The 19,229-nt window shown below is 38.3% G+C and overlaps 1 protein-coding gene across 3 annotated transcripts in view; it reads left to right on the forward strand.

Annotated features, from left to right (window-relative positions):
- nek10 (NIMA-related kinase 10) overlaps positions 1–19,229 on the forward strand; it is a 103,424-nt gene that overhangs the window by 11,627 nt on the left and 72,568 nt on the right. For 2 of the 3 annotated variants that reach the window (XM_073024523.1, XM_073024524.1), the window contains exons 3-9: positions 11–71; positions 3,963–4,105; positions 8,841–8,939; positions 12,216–12,300; positions 13,822–13,863; positions 15,504–15,582; positions 17,562–17,629. In XM_073024523.1, coding sequence (XP_072880624.1) covers positions 11–71; positions 3,963–4,105; positions 8,841–8,939; positions 12,216–12,300; positions 13,822–13,863; positions 15,504–15,582; positions 17,562–17,629 — 577 coding nt within the window. Of the gene's footprint in view, positions 1–10; positions 72–3,962; positions 4,106–8,840; positions 8,940–12,215; positions 12,301–13,821; positions 13,864–15,503; positions 15,583–17,561; positions 17,630–19,229 lie in introns of those variants that run through there. The other variant, XM_073024526.1, reaches the window with a different exon arrangement.

Below are 19,229 nucleotides of genomic sequence, written 5' to 3' on the forward strand. Positions count from 1 at the left end.
TCTGTTTTAGAGAATATACAGATCTCAAACGACTGCTTAATCTCTTGAATGTACCAGCAAGCAAGCAGCAGGTATGTTCACTGGTCATTAAGAAGCAACTTCAGAAAGGGAAAAGTATTAATCTATGTGATTTATGTTATTTCCAATGGAAACTAAGCTCAAATGTAACAACAATGTAATAAATCTCAAATGATAATATTATTTCAAATGGAAACTTATTTCATCTATGGCATTTATATTATCTCAAATGGAATCTAATTTACTAAGAGTAAAAGTGGTCATTAGTAATAAAGAACCTTTTATTTTCTGCTTAAAATACATTATTGGCAATTGCTGCATTTCAGTTATTTCCTATCTGTTTGAACCTAGAAATTGTGCTTAACAAATATCAGCAGGGAATATCTCAGTGTATTTCTTCATTACTTTAATACGGATCATTTATTTTACTTAAATCAGCAACACTTTTACAGAAATGAATTAAATCTGTGTATGGATACCAATCTTTAGCTCAAGCATAATCATTGATAATATAGTATGTAAATAATTGATCAGGTGGTAAAGAAGGTCAATGGTATGCTTGCTCGTACTGGTCAAGACATTGAGCTGAAGAGCTTGGAAGTTATGTTGCAGCTTTATAAAACTAGTAAGGCTGGATCTTCTGGAGCATTCCATTTAATTGTGGCTGCTCCATTACAGGAACAATGTGGACACTTTGGAAAGGGTGAGGAAGAGGTTCACCAGAATGCTGCCCGGATTAGAGGGCATGTCTATAAGGAAAGGTGGATAAACTTGTATCGGTTTCTCTGAAGTGGCAGGGGGCTAAGGGGAGACCTGATAGAGGCTTATAAGATTATGAGAGGCTGAGGTCCTTTTTCCAGTGATGAATGTCTAGTACTAGAGGGCATGCATTTCATGTGAGAGGGGGTTAGTTCAAAGGAGATATGTGGGGCAAGTGTTTTTTTCCTCAGAGAATGGTGGATGCCTGGAATGTGCTGACAACAGTGGTGGAGGCAGATAACATGGAGGCACTTGAATGAGCAGGACATGGAGGGATTAGTTTAGTTAGGCTTTTAATTACTAGTTTAATTAATTCAACACAACTGAGTCAAAGGACCTGTTCCTGTGCTGTACTGTTCTATTCTTAAGTAGTTCATACAACGGATTTGACTACCAAATGACAGTGTTGAAAATTGAGAGGAAACTGTTTGTAGATTTCTAGTGAGTTCTATGAACATTTTGCTAATGTCAGTCTCAGAATGCATCAATTCCAGAAGAATTCTGAACTCCAATCTCACTGAGTAGGCACTTTTGTTCATAGAGTCATAGAGAGTTACTGCACAGAAACAGGCCTTTCAGCCCATCTAGTCTGTGATGAACTGTTATTCTGCTTAGTCTCATTGACCATAGTCCTTCATACCCCTCCCATCCATGTTGAAGACAAATGTTTAATCTTATTGAAACATTTTACTGTTAAACAATAAAAAGAACTTTCATGAAATTAAATTAAATACATAAAATATTTTAAAATATGGAAATATTTAACATTCCATTAAACCTTGAAATACTTAGCTGAGAAAATAACAGTCAAAATAATAGTTTGTTTCTAGATTTCAGCAGCAGCAATTATGCCTCAGTGCATCATTAAAACTCAGATCTCATGCAACAAAACATAACTTTATATTTGTTTTACATCATTTAAGTTCACAATGGTTACTTCAAAAATATCACTCTGTAAAACGAACACATGAGCTTCTGCAGATGTTGGAAATCAGAGTCACACACACAAAATGTTGAATGAACTTAGCAGGTTGGGTAGCATTTATGGAGAGGAATAAACAGTCAACATTTCAGAGAACCTTCATCAGGACTGGAAAGGAAGGGTGAAGAAGCTAGGTTAAAAAGGTGGAGGGAGTAGAAGAGTACAAACTGGAAGGTGATAGGTGAAGCTGGAGGTGGGGGGGAGGATGAAGTAAGAAGCTGGGAGATGATTGATGGAAAATGTAAAAGGTTGCAGAAGAAGGAATCTGATAGGAGAGGAGAGTGGACCATGGGACAAAGGGAAGGATGGGCACCAGAGAGAGGTGGTAGGCAGGTGAGGTGAAGACAAGTAGTAAGGTGGGGGGCAGAGTGGGGAAATGAAGAAGAGGGAAGAGGGAAAGGGGAGGGGAAATTTTACAGGAAGTTGGACAAATCGATGTTCATTCCAACAGGTTTGAGGCTATCCAGTGGAATGTGAGGTGTTGCTCCTCGAATGTGAGAGTAGCCTCGTTGTGGCAGTAGAGTTAGCTATAGACTGACAATTCCCCACTGTAGCCCTTCTCTTACCTCTTCTCCTCACCTGCCTATCACCTCCCCCTGGTGCCCCTCCTCCTTCCCTTTCCCTAATTTTACACTTCTTCTACTTCATCCTCCTCTTCCTGCACCCATTTCGCTTCACTTACCACCTTCTAATTTGTACTCCTTCCCCTCCCCCCACTTCTTTCCCCTTCCTTTCCAGTCCTGATGAAGGGATTTGGCCTGAAACATCGACTATTTATTCCTCTCCATAGAGGCTGTCTGACTTGCTGAGCTCCTCCAGCATTTTGTGTGTGTTGCTCTAGGTTTCTAGCATCTGTGGAATGTATTGTGTAGGTGATAGTTGAGACCAGGTGAGGGGGAAGCTAGGTGGGTGGGATAGGGTAGGATAAAGTGAGAAGCTAGGAGGTGATAGGCAGAAGAGCTGAAGAAGAAGGAATCTGATAGGAGAGGAGAGTGGATTATGACCAGTCTTGACATTTTATCTTTGTTCTATATTTTGTATGTACATTGATATTATTTATAAAATTCTATCCCTGCAAAACATTGTATAAGCATGTAAGACAAAGCTCAGCTCATAGCACCCTAATACCCAAGTGAGCTTCACTCCGTACTCTAGAATGCACAATTCGAGGCTGTTACCAAGGAGAAATCTGAGAAAGTGCCCTTCTGCTGTGGTTGGCTGAGTGGTATGGGAAGAGGAGTGGGGAGTCGGGAGTAGTCAGGGCATGCCTTCGTTTAGCTGAGATGCTGAGACATGACCTGTCTAATCTTTGAATGATTCCATTAAGCTGTTCCAAAGATGATTGGTTAGAGACTCCCTGTACTTTTGCTAATGTTCATCTTTCCACCGACATCACACAAGAAAATTATCCAGTCATTATTAGTCATTTAATGGGAACTAACAGTATAATTTGGCTCCTGGATTATAACAGTGAACACAGTTCAAATTATACTTCATTGTTGTTCTCAGTATATGAAAATATTGTGTAAATGAAATTCTTTTTTTAAACAGAATGAACTGTTTTTAAGTTGTCAATATACATTCAGTGGTCTCTTTATTAGGTACAAGATACTGCTGTAACCACTCTACTTCATGTTCAACATTTTGTGTATTCAGGGATGTTCTTCTGCACACCACTGTTGTTACACGTGGTCATTTGAGTTACTTTCACCTTCCTGTCAGCTTGAATGAGTCTTGCTATTCTCTGCTGACCTCTCTTATTAACAAGGTGTTTTCATCCACAGAACTGCTGCTTAATGGATGTTTGTTTTACACACTATTCTCTATAAACTGTGAGACTGTTATGTGTGAAAATCCTAGGAGACCAGCAGTTTCTGGGATACTCAAACCACCCTACATGGCTCCAACAATCACAGTCAAGATCACTTAGATCACATTTCTTCCCCATTCAGATGTTTGGTCTGGACAACACATGAACCTCTTGACCATGTCTGCATGCTTTTATGCACTGAGTTGCTGCCACATGGTTGGCTGATTAGATATTTGCATTAATGAGCAGGTGTTCAGGAGTACCTAATAAAGTGTATATCTTATGTGTTTTTTTAAAGTTTAAAAATTATATGATTATAGTTTAAAGTATCTGGTAACTGGTATAAAATGAACTTGCATGATTAATTTTTTTTGCTTATGATTGTTGTTTTAGTTGCCAGCTCTAAGTTTTGACAAAGGCTGTGGAATTACAACAAAGTCACAGCAACATTCCATCCAGGGAAAGCAAAATGGTGGAAGCCGATGTGGGGAGCAGCAGCAACAGTCAACTGAGGCTGTGGAACTTGAAGCTTTTAGGTGAATTATGTTGCTATCTTAACCTAAGTGGTATGTTCTGTCATGAAACTAATATCTGAACAGACAGGAAGCTCTACCTTTATGATTGATCATAGAATGTATAAAATCTGTTCCATTTACAACAGAATCTTTATGGTTTAAAGATTAAAGATTAGCTTTATTTGCCATATGTCCATCAAAACATTGAGATGTACAGTGTAATTTGTAGTTTACATCAATGACCAAAGCAGTACAGAGGTGTGCTGGGGGCAGCCCACAAGTGTTGCCATTCTTCCAGTGCCACCATGGCATGCCACATGTGCTTGCATCACAGAAGTGTGGAATTAGACCATTGTTTCTGTTTTGAATGTTGATAATAGCAATATAAAACGCATTCCATTAGAACACTTCAGCCTTCTTGTTCTTTATGTGTTTTAAATGTTTAACAATTGGTGTTATGTTCCTCAAAAATTATATGGTTTCCCTCAAGGAATTTATCTGAAATAAATATTTTATATTTTCAACAGAGATCTTTTTGAAAAGCAATACACCTAACCATCTATTTGAAAAATAAATCCCCAATCACTAGGTGACCATATTAAGTCGATGACCTCTCATATTCCTCCAGACACAGCAGAATCTTATTCAATATTGAAATTCAGTATAATTATTTAAAAAAGCTTTTAGAATCAAGACTGAGCATTTTCATTTCAGTAGCCAGAGCTGGGAGGAGATTTTGGAGAAAAAGGGGAGGATTTTGAGGGAACATTATGATTAAAGTCCTTAATTAAGAAGGATTCAATAAATTTGATCCAGGAAAATTTTTCTGTAATATATGGGGAATTTAAATAAAATGTGTAAATTAAGAATTTTGAAAGGAAACAGAATATATGGGAACTTGAAAGTGCAGGAACAGATTATCAGTAAGTGTAGTGAAAGAGACCTGGATTCATCTCAAGAAGGAAATGATCAGAATGCCTTTAGCATAAAACTGTTAATATCTAGTTCTTTAATATAACTTTAAACCATATTTATAATGAGCTTCAATATGAATCTATGCATAATGCTCATAATAATTTTATATTTCTTTCATGGTAATTCTGGTATAATCAATTACTTCTGGTATTTCTGACCTCCACTCATACTTTTTTTGGTGTTATGAATTGGATTTCTTAGTTCTGTATTCATACACACCATTTGTTGTATTTGATTGAAAAAATGTTCTATTTCCTCTTCTATGAAATATCTGTCATCTCACAATTAATCATTAAAAACATGATGCTTAGTTGACAGGAGAAAAACCTAATATAGTTTAAGATGTTTAGACTGTGCAACCAATTCAGCTGCACAGTTGTTCTTGTATATTTTTGTCTATTGTATGATCCTGAGTTTCAACTTGACCACAATTTAGTTATCTGTCTTTCATATTCATCTACTTTTTGTTTACTTTTCTGTTTGTTGTTCTTGTTTCTCCCCGTTTCCTGTTATTAATTGTCCTTCCACATAACTTTTCCACAAGACACTGGGCTAAAACTTACTGTGCTTACTGGGGATAAATGCTGGGGATTTCATGTGCAGCTGCTGCATTTCCCTGCGTGATCTGGTTTATATTGTTGGTTGTATCATTACTGTTTCACTATTTCTGACTGTCTTCCTTTCCTATCTCTCAATTTATAACAGATGCTTTCTGCTGCCCCCTCCACAATCTACTTCTCGATTTGTACCTAATCTTTAACGCACTTCCTGTATCTGCCCCAAATCCTAAAGCCTTTTGTTATTGTCTGTTAATATTGCTTCATAAGGATGGTTGAGTGAGCTAAAGCTTTTCTCTTTAGAGTGAAGGAAAATAAGAGGTGACTTGAAAGGGGTGTCCAAGGTGATAATAAGCATAAGAAGAGTGGACAGCCAGAGACTTTTCCCAAGGGCAGAAATGGCTGATACGAGGGGGCATTATCTTATAATGGTTGGAGGAAAGTATAGGATTGATGTCAGAGGTAAGTTTTTTACACAGAAAGTTGTGGGTGTGTAGAACGCACTGCTAGGGGTGGAGGTGGTGCATACACATTAGATAACCATATAACCATATAACAATTACAGCACGGAAACAGGCCATCTCGGCCCTTCTAGTCCATGCTGAACGCTTACTCTCACCTAATCCCACTGGCCCGCACTCAGCCCATAACCCTCCATTCCTTTCCTGTCCATATACCTATCCAATTTTACTTTAAATGACAATACCGAACCTGCCTCTACCACTTCTACTGGAAGCTCGTTCCACACAGCTACCACTCTCTGAGTAAAGAAATTCCCCCTCATATTACCCTTAAACTTTTGCCCCCAACTCTCAACTCATGTCCTCTTGTTTGAATCTCCCCTACTCTCAATGGAAAAAGCCTATCTACGTCAACTCTATCTATCCCCCTCATAATTTTAAATACCTCTATCAAGTGCCCCCTCAACCTTCTACACTCCAAAGAATAAAGACCTAACTTGTTCAACCTTTCCCTGTAAGTTAGGTGCTGAAACCCAGGTAACATTCTAGTAAATCTTCTCTGTACTCTCTCTATTTTGTTGACATCTTTCCTATAATTCGGTGACCAGAACTGTACACAATACTCCAAATTCGGCCTTACCAATACCTTGTACAATTTTAACATTACATCCCAACTCCTATACTCAATGCTCTGATTTATAAAGGCCAACATACCAAAAGTTTTCTTCACCACCCTATCCACATGAGATTCCACCTTCAGGGAACTATGCACCATTATTCCTAGATACATTTAAGAGACTCACATATAGGCACATAGATAACAGTAAAATGGAGGGCTGTGTATGAGAGAATGATTAGATTGATTTTAGAGTAGGTTAAAGGGTCAGCACAATATTGTGGGCCAAAGGGCCTGTACTGTGCTATAGCGTTTTATGTTCTAGGGGTAAATAATTTAATCCTATGTTTAATATAGTTATAGGTTTTAGATTAATTATTTTATGTCACTGGAGGTATTTTGAGACTGAGTTATATTTTGTATTGTACTTTTAAAATGAAGAAAATCACAAAGGTAATTTTAACAGACACAGGCTGCAGCATTGAAGATGCGCGTTAAAGCTAAATGGGTCTGTATGTAGAACAACACAGCTCAGAATCTCTTTTAGACTACTGAAGTGATCAAAACCTTATTTGGGTATCATATACTTAATTTAAAATGTCTATGTATTTTAAAGAAAGACGGTGAAAGGTTTGTTGCAGTATAACAAAGTGGCAGGAAACACTTTTAATTTCCTTTAGGGATTAGTATCTTCTTGGGAAGATGTGAAGTAAATGTCACCTGGCAAAGTGGAGAGAGATTGTGTCAGCATGAACCCTCACTGGTCCACATGATGAATTCTGCTGGGTTGCTTGGCTGCTGGCTGGTTCGATAAAGTGCCAAATATGGGAAGACAAAGATGGAGTAAAATGAAAATGGTGAATTTAGAACATAACTTTATAGTTGGTGCAGGAAAGGTTGAAGTTCGATGTGCCATTTGGTTAATTCTATTTGGCGCCATGTTATTTTCTAAGTAGAAAATATTTATTCAAATATCAGAATCAGATTTAGTATCACTTGCATAAGTCAAGAAATTTGTTGTTTTGCAGTAGCAATACATTGCAATGCATAATATTTTTTAAAACTATAAATTGCAGTAAGAAATATATATAAAGAATGCAAAATAGTAAGTGGTGCAAAAAGGGAGCAAAATATAGTGACATAGTGTTCATGGGTTCATTGTCTGTTCAGAAATCTGACGGTGAGGGGAAGAAGATGTTCCTGAAACATTAAGTGTGTGTCTTCAGGCTTCTGTACCTCTTCCTTGATGTTAGCAACGAGAAAAAGGCATATCCTGGGTGGTGGCAGTCCTAGATGACTGATGTTGCCTTCTTGAGGTATCACCATTTGAAGGTGTACTCGATGTTGAAGAGACCAGTGCCCGTGATGGAGCTGGCTGAGTTTACAACAACTTTCTTAGAATGAGCAAGCAAAGGTGAATTTGAGAATGGACAGTATGCCAGTGATGGTGCTCCCAGGATGTTATTTATACTCTTGAAGTTTGTTGGTACAAAGTATATTTTACGGCTGCATATTTACCACAATGAAACAGAAGATAGAACGTTACAACTACTCTTCTGAAGCAGTTGATATCATTGACAAAGAGATAATTTCCATGTTACTTTTCCTTGATAACATGCTTTAAAAGTTGTGATACCAAATTTTTAAAAATTGCAAACTTATAAGCTATATATGTTATTAATATTAATCAATATCAGACCATAAGGCCATAAGACATAGGAGCAGAATTAGGCCATTTGGCCCATCAGGTCTGCTCTGCCATTCAATCACGGCTGATCTTTTTTTTCCTCCTCCTCAACCCCAGTTCCTGACCTTCTTCCCGTAACCTTTGATGCCATGTCCAATCAAGAATCTATCAATCTCTGACTTAAATACATCCAATGAACTGGCCTCCATAGCTGCAATAATATTAGTTATATATGATTAATATTAATTCTATTTTATTAACTTATTTATGGTAATATTTTGTTTTATATGCTCTATGTGATATGTGTATTGTGGATGCACTGTGGTCCAGAGGAATGGTGTTTCATCTGGTTGTATGTATGTACAGTCAGACTTTAATATGAGATTATATTGGAAATTTATAAGTTGCATATCACAACATGTCAATACAAAATTTTCTTTTTTCCCCTATTTCTTCATAGTGTCAGCTATAAGAATGAAAGAAATTTCAGTTGTCACCCCCACCACAAGCTGTTTCTGGAAATTTTCACTGCACTGGTGAAGCAGAGACTAACATACAGGTATGAATGGATCCTGTGGCATATTGAACTCTGTGATGCTATTTTCAACAAACCTTCAACAACACATACGTTATAAAATGCATAGAAACATAGAAAACCTACAGCACAATATAGGCCCTTTGGCCCACATGCTGTGCCGAACATGTACTTAACTTTAGAAATTACCTATGGTTACCCATAACCCTCTATTTTTCTAAGCTCCATGTACCTATCCAGGAGTCTCTTAAAAGACCATATTGTATCCACCTCCATTCCACGCACTCACCACTCTCTGCGTAAAAAAAATTAGCCCTGACAGCTCCTCTGTACCTACTTCCAAGTACCTTAAAACTGTGCCCTCTTGTGCTAGCCATTTCAGCCCTGGGAAAAAGCCTCTGACTATCCACATGATCAATGCCTTTCATCATCTTATATTCCTCTATCAGGTTACCTCACATCCTCCGTCGCTCCAAGGAGAAAAGGCCAAGAAAATGCATTTAATTAATTTCCATTTCTAAACCAAGAAGCAAAACAATTAGTGACTTTGTGAACTAATGCACTTGCTTTCTGTGTTCTGCATCCACTATTATGAATCTAATTGCCACTAGCTTTGTTTTTTTTTATTGGCAATTGCACATTGTTTTGAGTCCAAAGTGTTGGTTTTGTGTTTTGTTTAATTAGCCATTTTACTACGTGGAGAAAAGCAGAAAATAATACCATTTTTTTGAGTTTCAATATCGCATTGCAAAAAAGCAAGATATGTTCAAACTCAAAAAGGTAGGAATTGCAATATATATCAAATTGATGCCCTACATTCCTCTACTATTCAAGCAGTAGTCAGATAGTGCTAAGAAGAAATTCTATAAAGCCACAGCAATATACATCCTTGCTTTTATATTCTAGTCCTCTCAAAATGAATGCTAGCATTGTATTTGCCTTCCTCACCACCAACTCTACCTGCAAGTTAACCTTTAGGGAATCATGCATGAGGGCTCCTCTGATTTATGAACTTTCTCCCCATTTAGAAAATAGTTCATGCCTTTATTCATTCTACTAAAGTGCACGACCATACACTTTCCGACACTACATTCCATCTGCCATTTCTTTGCCCATTCTCCCAATCTGTCTAAGTCCTTCTGCAGATACCCTGCGTCCTTAACACTACTTGCCCCTCCACCTAACTTCACATCATCTGCAAAAATGGCCACAAAACCATTAATTCCTTCAACCAAATCATTGACATATAACATGAAAAGAAGTCACAATACCGACCCCTGCAGAACATGACTAGCCACAGATAGCCAACCAGAAAAGGCTCCCTTTATTCTCACCATTTGTCTCATGCCAGTCAGCCAATCTTCTATCCATGCTACTTGACTTACTTGGTTTAATTCCATCACACCTACTGGGGCATAGGCCATCGATAACAGCTCACCAGAGTCCTCTGTCCTAGGCCAGTCTGTCATATTCTCTCAAGATGGAACCCATCTTTTAGGTGTATCCTTCCTTTCCCGGGTAAGAGGTCTTTAGAGCTTCTGTTGGTATTTTTGTAGTGCTGGATTTTTACGGAATGGGAATGTTAGCCCCATACCGAACCACCCTCCCTTTGCAGCTGAGTTTAGGAATGTTCATTAGGGAGTTTTCCTTGCTGCTATCTTTCCTGTAATATCATATCTTGTTAAGCAGCCTCTTGAGCAACACCTTGTCAAAGGCCCTCAGAAAATACAAATAAACAACATCCACTGACTCTTTGGTCTATCCTGCCTGTTATTTCCTCAAAGAGTTCTGATAAATTTGTCAGGCATGGTTTCCCCTGAAGGAAACATGCTGACTTTTGCCTATTATGCCATGTACCTCCAAGTGTCCCAAAACCTCATTCCTAATAATAGACTGCAACATCTTTCCAACCACTGAAGTCAGGCTAACTGGCCTATAATTTCCTTACTTTTGACTCCCTCCTTTTAAGAGTGGAGTGACATTTACAATTTTGCAGTCCTCCAGAACTTTTCCAGAATCTAGTGATTCTTTAAAGATCATTACTAATGCCTCCACAATCTCTTCAGCTACCATCTGGTCCAGGCGACTGATCTACCTTCTTACCTTTCAACTTCCCAAGCATCTTATCCTTAGTGATGGCAGCAGCACTCACTTCTGCGCTCTGACACTCTCACATTTCTGGCGTTCTGCTAGTGTCTTCCTCAGTGAAGACAGATGCAAAACACTTACTAAGTTCATCCACCATTTCTTTGTCCCCCCATTACTACCTCTCCAGCGTCACTTTCCAACAGTCTGATATCCATTCTTGTCACTCTTTTATTGTTTATATGTAACTCTCTGTATCCTCTCTTATATTGGTGGCTAGCTTACATTCATATGAATCTTATTTTGTATAAGAATTTTCATTACTGATTAGAAAGAGGACAAGAGTGAATCTGAGCAGCTCCCAAGGTATCAGTAGACTTTTCACTACAGTGTGGTAGATGTTATGGGATGCTGAAGGGGAATAGAACAAAGGAGAACCCTTCACATAACAGGATCATAATGAAAAAGTAATGATTTCAGTGTAAAATGATACCGGTTAACCTATGAGGAGAAGTTTCATAATTTCCCCTCACTTAAATATTAATGAATGATCTAATAATAAGTATCAAAGAATGATTAACTAATCAGATGGAGCGAAACACTTCTGTAGGCCTCCATTTTCTGAAAGGGACACCTACACTGCATGTAGGTTGTTCCCGGTCTACAAACACCCAACAAATGGACACCCCTACATACAAACGAACCCATTATTAGATTCCAACGTCCAAAGTGCATACGTTGATTGGTTGTTCCGTATCAGTCTTACGTGCTTTTGATGGCCTTTATTACATACTGTGGAGGTATGCATGGCATATCAAGTGATTTTTTTTGTATTTTATGACTTATGGACATAATTAACATTCCTCTGTGAAAATGGAACTTGCTCGTTACCTGGCAAAGGTATATGGAGTGATTGGTCTTTTGATGGCTAGGAATCTCCTCCTTCTCACTTCCCCATGATAATTAACATTTAGCTTTATAGCTTCTGCTTGTTCAAGCATCTCTAATATTCCCTATCATCTAGTTACTGGGTTTGTTCCAGGTATACAAACTAGAAGCAATACTGATCATCCTAATTGATTGGAGATAATTATATTAACAATATATGGATAGATGTACTCAGATGTATGAATTTCTATGCAATTGCTGGTATGGTATCTTACTGTACGATCCACAGTTGTATTTGTAACTAGCTATGGTATCTTTTCCTAACAGAGAATGGGTAGACCGAGTCCCTCCTGCTCATTTTCTCCGCGTGTTAATTTGCCTGCGGTTAATAATGAGGGATCCGTTTTATCAGGTTTGTAAATACACCATTCACTGTTGCCTTTTAATGAATGTGATTGATGATTTATTTAAATAATGAATATTTTTACTGACTTGTTGCCATTATACAGAACTGTATTTATCAAAGCAGAGAGAGATTTTGTAAATCTGGTGGGAGCAAAGGATGTTGGGAATGGTGAGGGTGGAGCACCACGAGAGGGATGCGGGGCAGGTAGCCGAGAAGGAGTGTCAGGGGCGGGGGGGGTGTGCTGGCAGTGGCACGGGTGCAGACAGACCTGGCCCTGACACACCAGACAAGGTTATTTGATTCCAAACAATTGGTTTATTGATCATTACAGAAGGTCTCTCTGTGGTGCTTCCTTTTTCCTCCTCTCTCCCTTCGCCTTTTCACAACCATAATCACCCTCTCCCTGCCCCCTTCTTACTCTCAGTCCATGATAGAGACCCAGATCATAATCAGGTTTATCATTACTACAGTACCATGCAAAAGTTTTAGGCATCCTAGCTAGCATATAATGTATATGTGCCTAAGACTTTTGCACAGTTCTGTATATTATATGCAATTTGACTGGGTAGTGACATGGTGCTACTTTGAGGTCTCTCTGCTTGTTTTTTGGTGAACTTTTGTTCTGATTACTTTTATTTGATTTATTTTCACTATTTTGGAATATACAAAATTGAATGAAAGGGAACCTGCCTAATTTTGTTTCTGATAAATTAATGGAAGGGAATGATGACAGATTCCTTTATAAATCAATATAACTGGGGACAACTCATTATCACAAGGGATTCTGTAGAGGCTGGAAATCCAGAGCAAAACACACAAAATACTGAAGGAACATAACATGTCAGGCAGCATCTGTGGTGGGGAATAAACAGTTGTCATTTCAGGCTAAGATCCTTCATCAGGTCCTAATGAAGGGTTTCAACTCTTTGATAGTTCAAACCCTCTACTTCCAAGCCAGTTTTCAACCTAACTTTCCCTGGATCCCTAAAATGGTAAGATGACATTTCAAGAATAATGCCTCTCATTCATCTATTTCCAATGAGTCAAGAACCAACACATTTTTTTCTTGTAGGACACTCCCTCCATACCTGGAAACCTCCTCTGAACCATTTCCAGTAAAATAATATCCAGGCTTAAATTTGAAAACCAATGCTAGTCACAGTGATCTTGATGTGGTTTCCTAATGCATTGTATAATTGCATAATATTTTATACTTTGACCACTTAAAAATTAAAATTTTGATTACACGAACCTTCCTTATTACCTACTGCACTTGTATGTGAGCTGTTTGTTCTCTTTCCATTTAAAGTGCAAACATTTCTTTTAATAAGGTTTTTAAATTGACCATTCGATTCATGTGGGAAGGTCAGATGCATCAGGTTATGGTTACTTGCCTTCAGTCGCCTTGTAGCAATTTTTAATGTGAGCTATTAATGTCACAGTATATTTATTAAACTAGACATGACTAAACTTCATATCTCCTTGTATGACTGTATGAGTCTTCATTTACTGATATTTTCCTTTCAGAAAATTTTCATTCAGCTTGGAGGTGTTGAGAGCTTAGCACAGGTAGGTCATAAGACCGTAAGGTATAGAAGCAGAATTAGCCCTTTTGGCTCATCGAGTCTTCTCCTCCATTTAATCATGGCTGATTCATTTTTCTTCCCAGCCCTAATCTCCTGCCTTCTGCCCACATCACTTCATACCCTGACCAATCAAGAATCCATCAACTACTGCCTTAAACATACATGAAGTCTTGGTCTCCACAGCTGTCTGTGGCAATGAATTTCACAGATTTACCATCTCTGGCTAAATAAATTTTTCCACATACCCGTTCTAAAAGGACAACCCTCTAATCTGAGGCGGTGTCTTCTGGTCTTAGACTCTCCCACCATCGGAAACACCCTCTCCACATCCACTCTATCGAGGCCTTTCACCATTCGATAGGTTTCAATGAGGCTGCTGCTCATTCTTCTGAATTCCATTGAATACCAGCCCAGAGCCATCAAATGCTCTTCAGATGACAAGTTGTTTAATCCCAGAATAATTTTCATGAACCTCCTTTGAACCCTGTCCAGTTTCAGCACATCCTTTCTACATTAAGTGGTCCAAAACTGTACACAGCACTCCAAGTGAGGTTTTATAAAGTGTCAACATTACATTCTTGCTTTTATATTCTAGTCATCTTTAAATGAATGCTAACATTGCATTTGCCTTCCTCTCCACAGACTCGGTCTGTAAATTAACCTTTAGAGAATCCCACATAAGGACTCCTGAATCCCTTTGTATCTCAGATTTTTGTATTTTCTCTCCATTTAGAAAATAGTCAGCCCTTTCATTTCTTCTACCAAAGTGCATGATCATACACTTCCCAACACTATTCCACTGCCACTTCTTTGTCCATTCTCCTAACCAACCTAATTTTCCCATTCTACCTGCATGTTGAAAACCCCCATGACTATATTAACATTGCCCTTTTAGTATGCATTTTCTATTTCCCATTGTAACTTGTAAACCATATCCCTTACTACTGTTTGGGAGTCTGTATCCAACTCCCATCAGGGTCCTTTTACCCTTGCAGTTCCTTAGCTCTATCCACAACGGCTCAACACCTTCTAACCCTATGTCAACTCTTTCTAACAATTTAATTTCATATTTTTACCAAAAGAACCATGCCACCCCCTCTGCCTTCCTACCTTTCCTGTTGATGCAGTGTGTGTCCTTGAATATTAAGCTCCCAGCTATAATCTTCTTTCAGCTGTGATTCAGTGATGCCTACAACACATTTGCCAAACTGTAACTGCTACAAGTTCATCGACCTTATTCCACATATTGCATGCATTCAAATATAATACCCTTGGTCCTGTATTCAGTCTTTTCAATTTTGTCCCCCGTTTACGTTGCAACTTATTCAGTTGACTGCAATTTTGCCCTGTGATCAGCCTCTCCTTGCTAGGAGTCTCACTACAAATTGCCTCTGTTTGTAAACCAACTACCCCATCCTTAGCACTGTCACTCAGTTTCCATCTCCCTGCCAAATTAGTTTAAACCCACCCAACCAACTCTAGCCAACCTGCCCATGAGGATATTGGACCCTCTTGGGTTCACGTGTAACCCGTCATACTGAGAAACGCTGCATTTTAAATTTATTCATGATTTGATGTTTTTGAATGATTGTTTTAAATCATTCAATCTCCTTTGCTTTACAGTACTTGGAAACAGTGGTACAGGGCTACCTTGGATATGGAGGTCAACAGTTTGTCATTGACAGATTAGTCACCGTGACTTGTAAGCTCTATTTAACCTCATGTAAATAGTAGATAATAAATGAGCTTAATTAGTCATTTGTGTTTCTTTTAACTTTATATGCAGAGCATAACTTAGTTTTTGGTCTAAGTCTTAGAAAAGAAAATCAAATCCTCAACTTTTTTCAATGAAAAGTGGGGGATTCTCCAAATCCTCATGTCTAATCAAACATGGCCAAAATAAGCATATCAACCAGGCATTCACTCACAAAATGCTGGAGGAACTCAGGACAGGAATGAGCTTTAGGAAATGAATAAAGTGCTAGCGGGCCAAGACCCTTCCTCACTCCTGAACAAAGCATCAGCTTTTTTATTCCTGTCCATATTTGCTGCTTAACCTGCTGAGTTCCTCCAGCATTCTGGATTTCTAGCATCTGCAGAATCTCTTGTGTTTAGTTCAAATTGATATGTTGGTTGTGAGCCACTTGTCTTACTGTATGAGGTAACCAGATCTCTGAACACCAACGTCTATTATTCTCACACTGATTTAATAATACACTGGTTTTCTACTCTTCCCACCCAAGTTCACTTAATCTGCATCATTGCACACAGGCACCATGGTAGCGTGGTTAGCGTGATGCTATTGGAGCTCATGGCATTCCAGAGTTTGGAGTTCAATTATGGCACCATTCTGTAAGGAGTCTTGTTATGTACTTCCCATGGAACGCATGGATTTTCTCCAGGTCCTCTGGTTTCCTCCCACAGTCCAGAGACGTACTGGGTAGGCTAATTGGTCATTGTAAATTGTCCCATGATTGGGTTAGGGTTACTCGAGGTTATCAGGGATTGCTGGGTGGTGGGGCTTGAAGGGCCTGAATGACCTACTCCATGCTGTATTAATAAATAAAATAAAATTTTGTGTCCTCCTCACAACTTACTTTTCTACTTTTGTATCAGCAAACATGATTAATTTATAGTTAGTCCCATTTATACATTTAATATAAAACTTACCAAAATTAATTTACTTATTAGAACATAAGACCATAAGATATAGGAGCAGAAGTAGCCCTCCACCATTCAATCATGGGCTGATCCAATTCTTCCAGTCATCCCCACTTCATTGCTTTCACCCCATACCTTTTGATGCCCTGGCTAATCAATAACCTATTTATATCACCCTTAAATACACCCAATGACTTGGCCTCCACAGTTACCACCCTCTGACTAAAGTAATTTCTCTGCATCTCAATTTTAATAGGACATCCTTCAATCCTGAAGTCATGCCCTCTTGTCCTAGAATCCCCTACCATGGGAAATAACTTTGCCATATCTAATTTGTTCTGGCCTTTTAACATTCGGAATGTTTCTATGAGATCCCTCCTCATTCTCCTGAACTCCAGGGAATACAGCCTAAGAGCTGCTAGACGTTCCTCATACGCTAACTCTTTCATTCCTCAAATCATTCTCATGAATCTTCTCTGAACCCTCTCCAATGTCAGTATATCCTTTCTAAAATAAAGAGCCCAAAACTGCACACAGTACTCCAAGTGTGGTCTCACGAGTGCCTTATAGAGCCTCAACATCACGTCCCTGCTCTTATATTCTATACCTCTAGAAATGAATGCCAACATTGCACTCACCTTCTTCACAATTGACTCAGCCTGGAGGTTAACCTTTAGGGTATCTTGCACAAGGACTCTCAAGTCCCTTTGCATCTCTGCATTTTGAATTCTCTCCCTGTCTAAATAATAGTCTTCCCGTTTATTTCTTCCACCAAAGTGCATGACCATACACTTTCCAACATTGTATTTCATTTACCACTTCTTTGCCCATTCCCCTACACTATCTAAGTCTCTCTGCAGGTTCTCTTGTTTCCTCAACACTACCAGCTCTTCCAACCATCTTTGTATCATCAGCAAATTTAGCCACAAAAACATCTTGTAGTGCTGAATAACATTATTATTTTAATGTATGCTGGTTTTGATATTTTAAGGCTGGTATCTCATTTATCTTTTATTTCAGATATTTTTCAAAAACTGGCAGCTGTAGTCGAACAAAGAGAACGGATAATTTCATGTGGAGCATATAAGGTATCTGATTTCCATGATAACTGGAAAGTTTATTCAGTAATCTACTGGCCTAAACATCAATCATGATCATCTGCTGTAATATGTAACTCTAAAATGTTTAGTTTTCCTGAATCCTGATTATTCTAGAAATATTTTGTGCTAAAACAGAGAATTTGTCTGTTTATTTTGATCTTAATTGATATTAAATTCATCAATAGAATCATTATTGTTTTAAAATTTTGATGTTCTCAATAAATACAAACATACACTCAGTGACCATTTTATTAGGTATAGGAGTGGGACATGGTGTGGGCTTCTGCTGCTGTAGCTCATCTGTTATATTCTGTAACTCTAAAACATAAAACTAATCAGAAGGAAGACAAGGAAGCCAAGAGATGTGCGTAAGCTTCGTTTTTACTTTAAGCAAAGCACATGCGTATGAGATGGTGGCGTGATAACGTATGCCATTCATGTACTTCATATATTTAACTGTAATGAATTTTTAAACAACAGAGTAATTAATCAAGCAATACATTTACAATATTTCTCAAATATTATTGATATATTAAATACACATCACCATCTACTTCAAGGTTCAACATGCTCTGCTTTCAGAAATGTTCTTCTGCACACTACTGCTGTAATGCATGGTTCATTGAGTTACTGTTGCCTTCCTGTTAGCTTCAACCAGTCTGGCCATTCTCCTCTGACCTCTCTCATTATTAAGGCATTTTCACCCACAGAACTGCCACAAACTGGATGGGTTTTTTTGTAAAATAGAGACTGTTGTGTGTGAAAATTCCAAGAGATTGGCAATTTCTGAGATACTCAAACCATCCCTTTCAGTGTAACATTATACTGCACCAGCGACAAAGGTAATTTCCTGCCGCTGTGGGTAAGGAGTGACCACACAGGTTTCCCTACGTGCTCCAGTTTCCTCCCATATTGTAAAGGGTTAAGGTTAGTGAGTTGTGGGATCTGCTAATTTTTCTATCCCCAGGTTTTTTTTTTTTAGGAGTTCAAGAATAAGTGAACGCTTTTTGTTTTAGGATTGTTTATTTTGAAGTTTAAACAAAGGAAGAGATACAGAGCATATGAACCTAAGACAAAGACAAAATGGTGATTTTTGCAGACTGATAGTTTTGTACTGGGATAAGGCCACATTCCTAGGATCAACAAAGAGTCAATCAAAAGATACACAGTCACAACACATGTCTCATGTGCAAACACTTGTTGTTGTTGAGTGTCATTAACCTGGCATTTGGCCAATGAGAAAATGAAATTATGTAACTGCCATATTGCCTTGCCACCAGTAGGCGGAGACAAACACCACATATTGTGAAAATATACAAGTTAAAAATATTAGTAACCACAATTTTAGTCTTGCCAAGAACCCTATTAATTCAACTAATACCTTATTAAAAGCATAAAAAACCGATTTCAACATTATGCTGGCACCAAAAGCATGGTGACACATCCCCAGCACATCCTCAGACTGTGTTGGTTGTTGACCCATTTCACTATATGTTCAAATGTACATGTGACAAATAAAACCAATCTTTACCTTCTGAAATGGCTTGTGACAGTTCAAGAAAGGACTGTAAGTTTCCATTGATTAAAA

Source organism: Hemitrygon akajei, chromosome 20 (genome assembly GCF_048418815.1).
Source record: "Hemitrygon akajei chromosome 20, sHemAka1.3, whole genome shotgun sequence".
Taxonomy (NCBI): Eukaryota; Metazoa; Chordata; class Chondrichthyes; order Myliobatiformes; family Dasyatidae; genus Hemitrygon; species Hemitrygon akajei.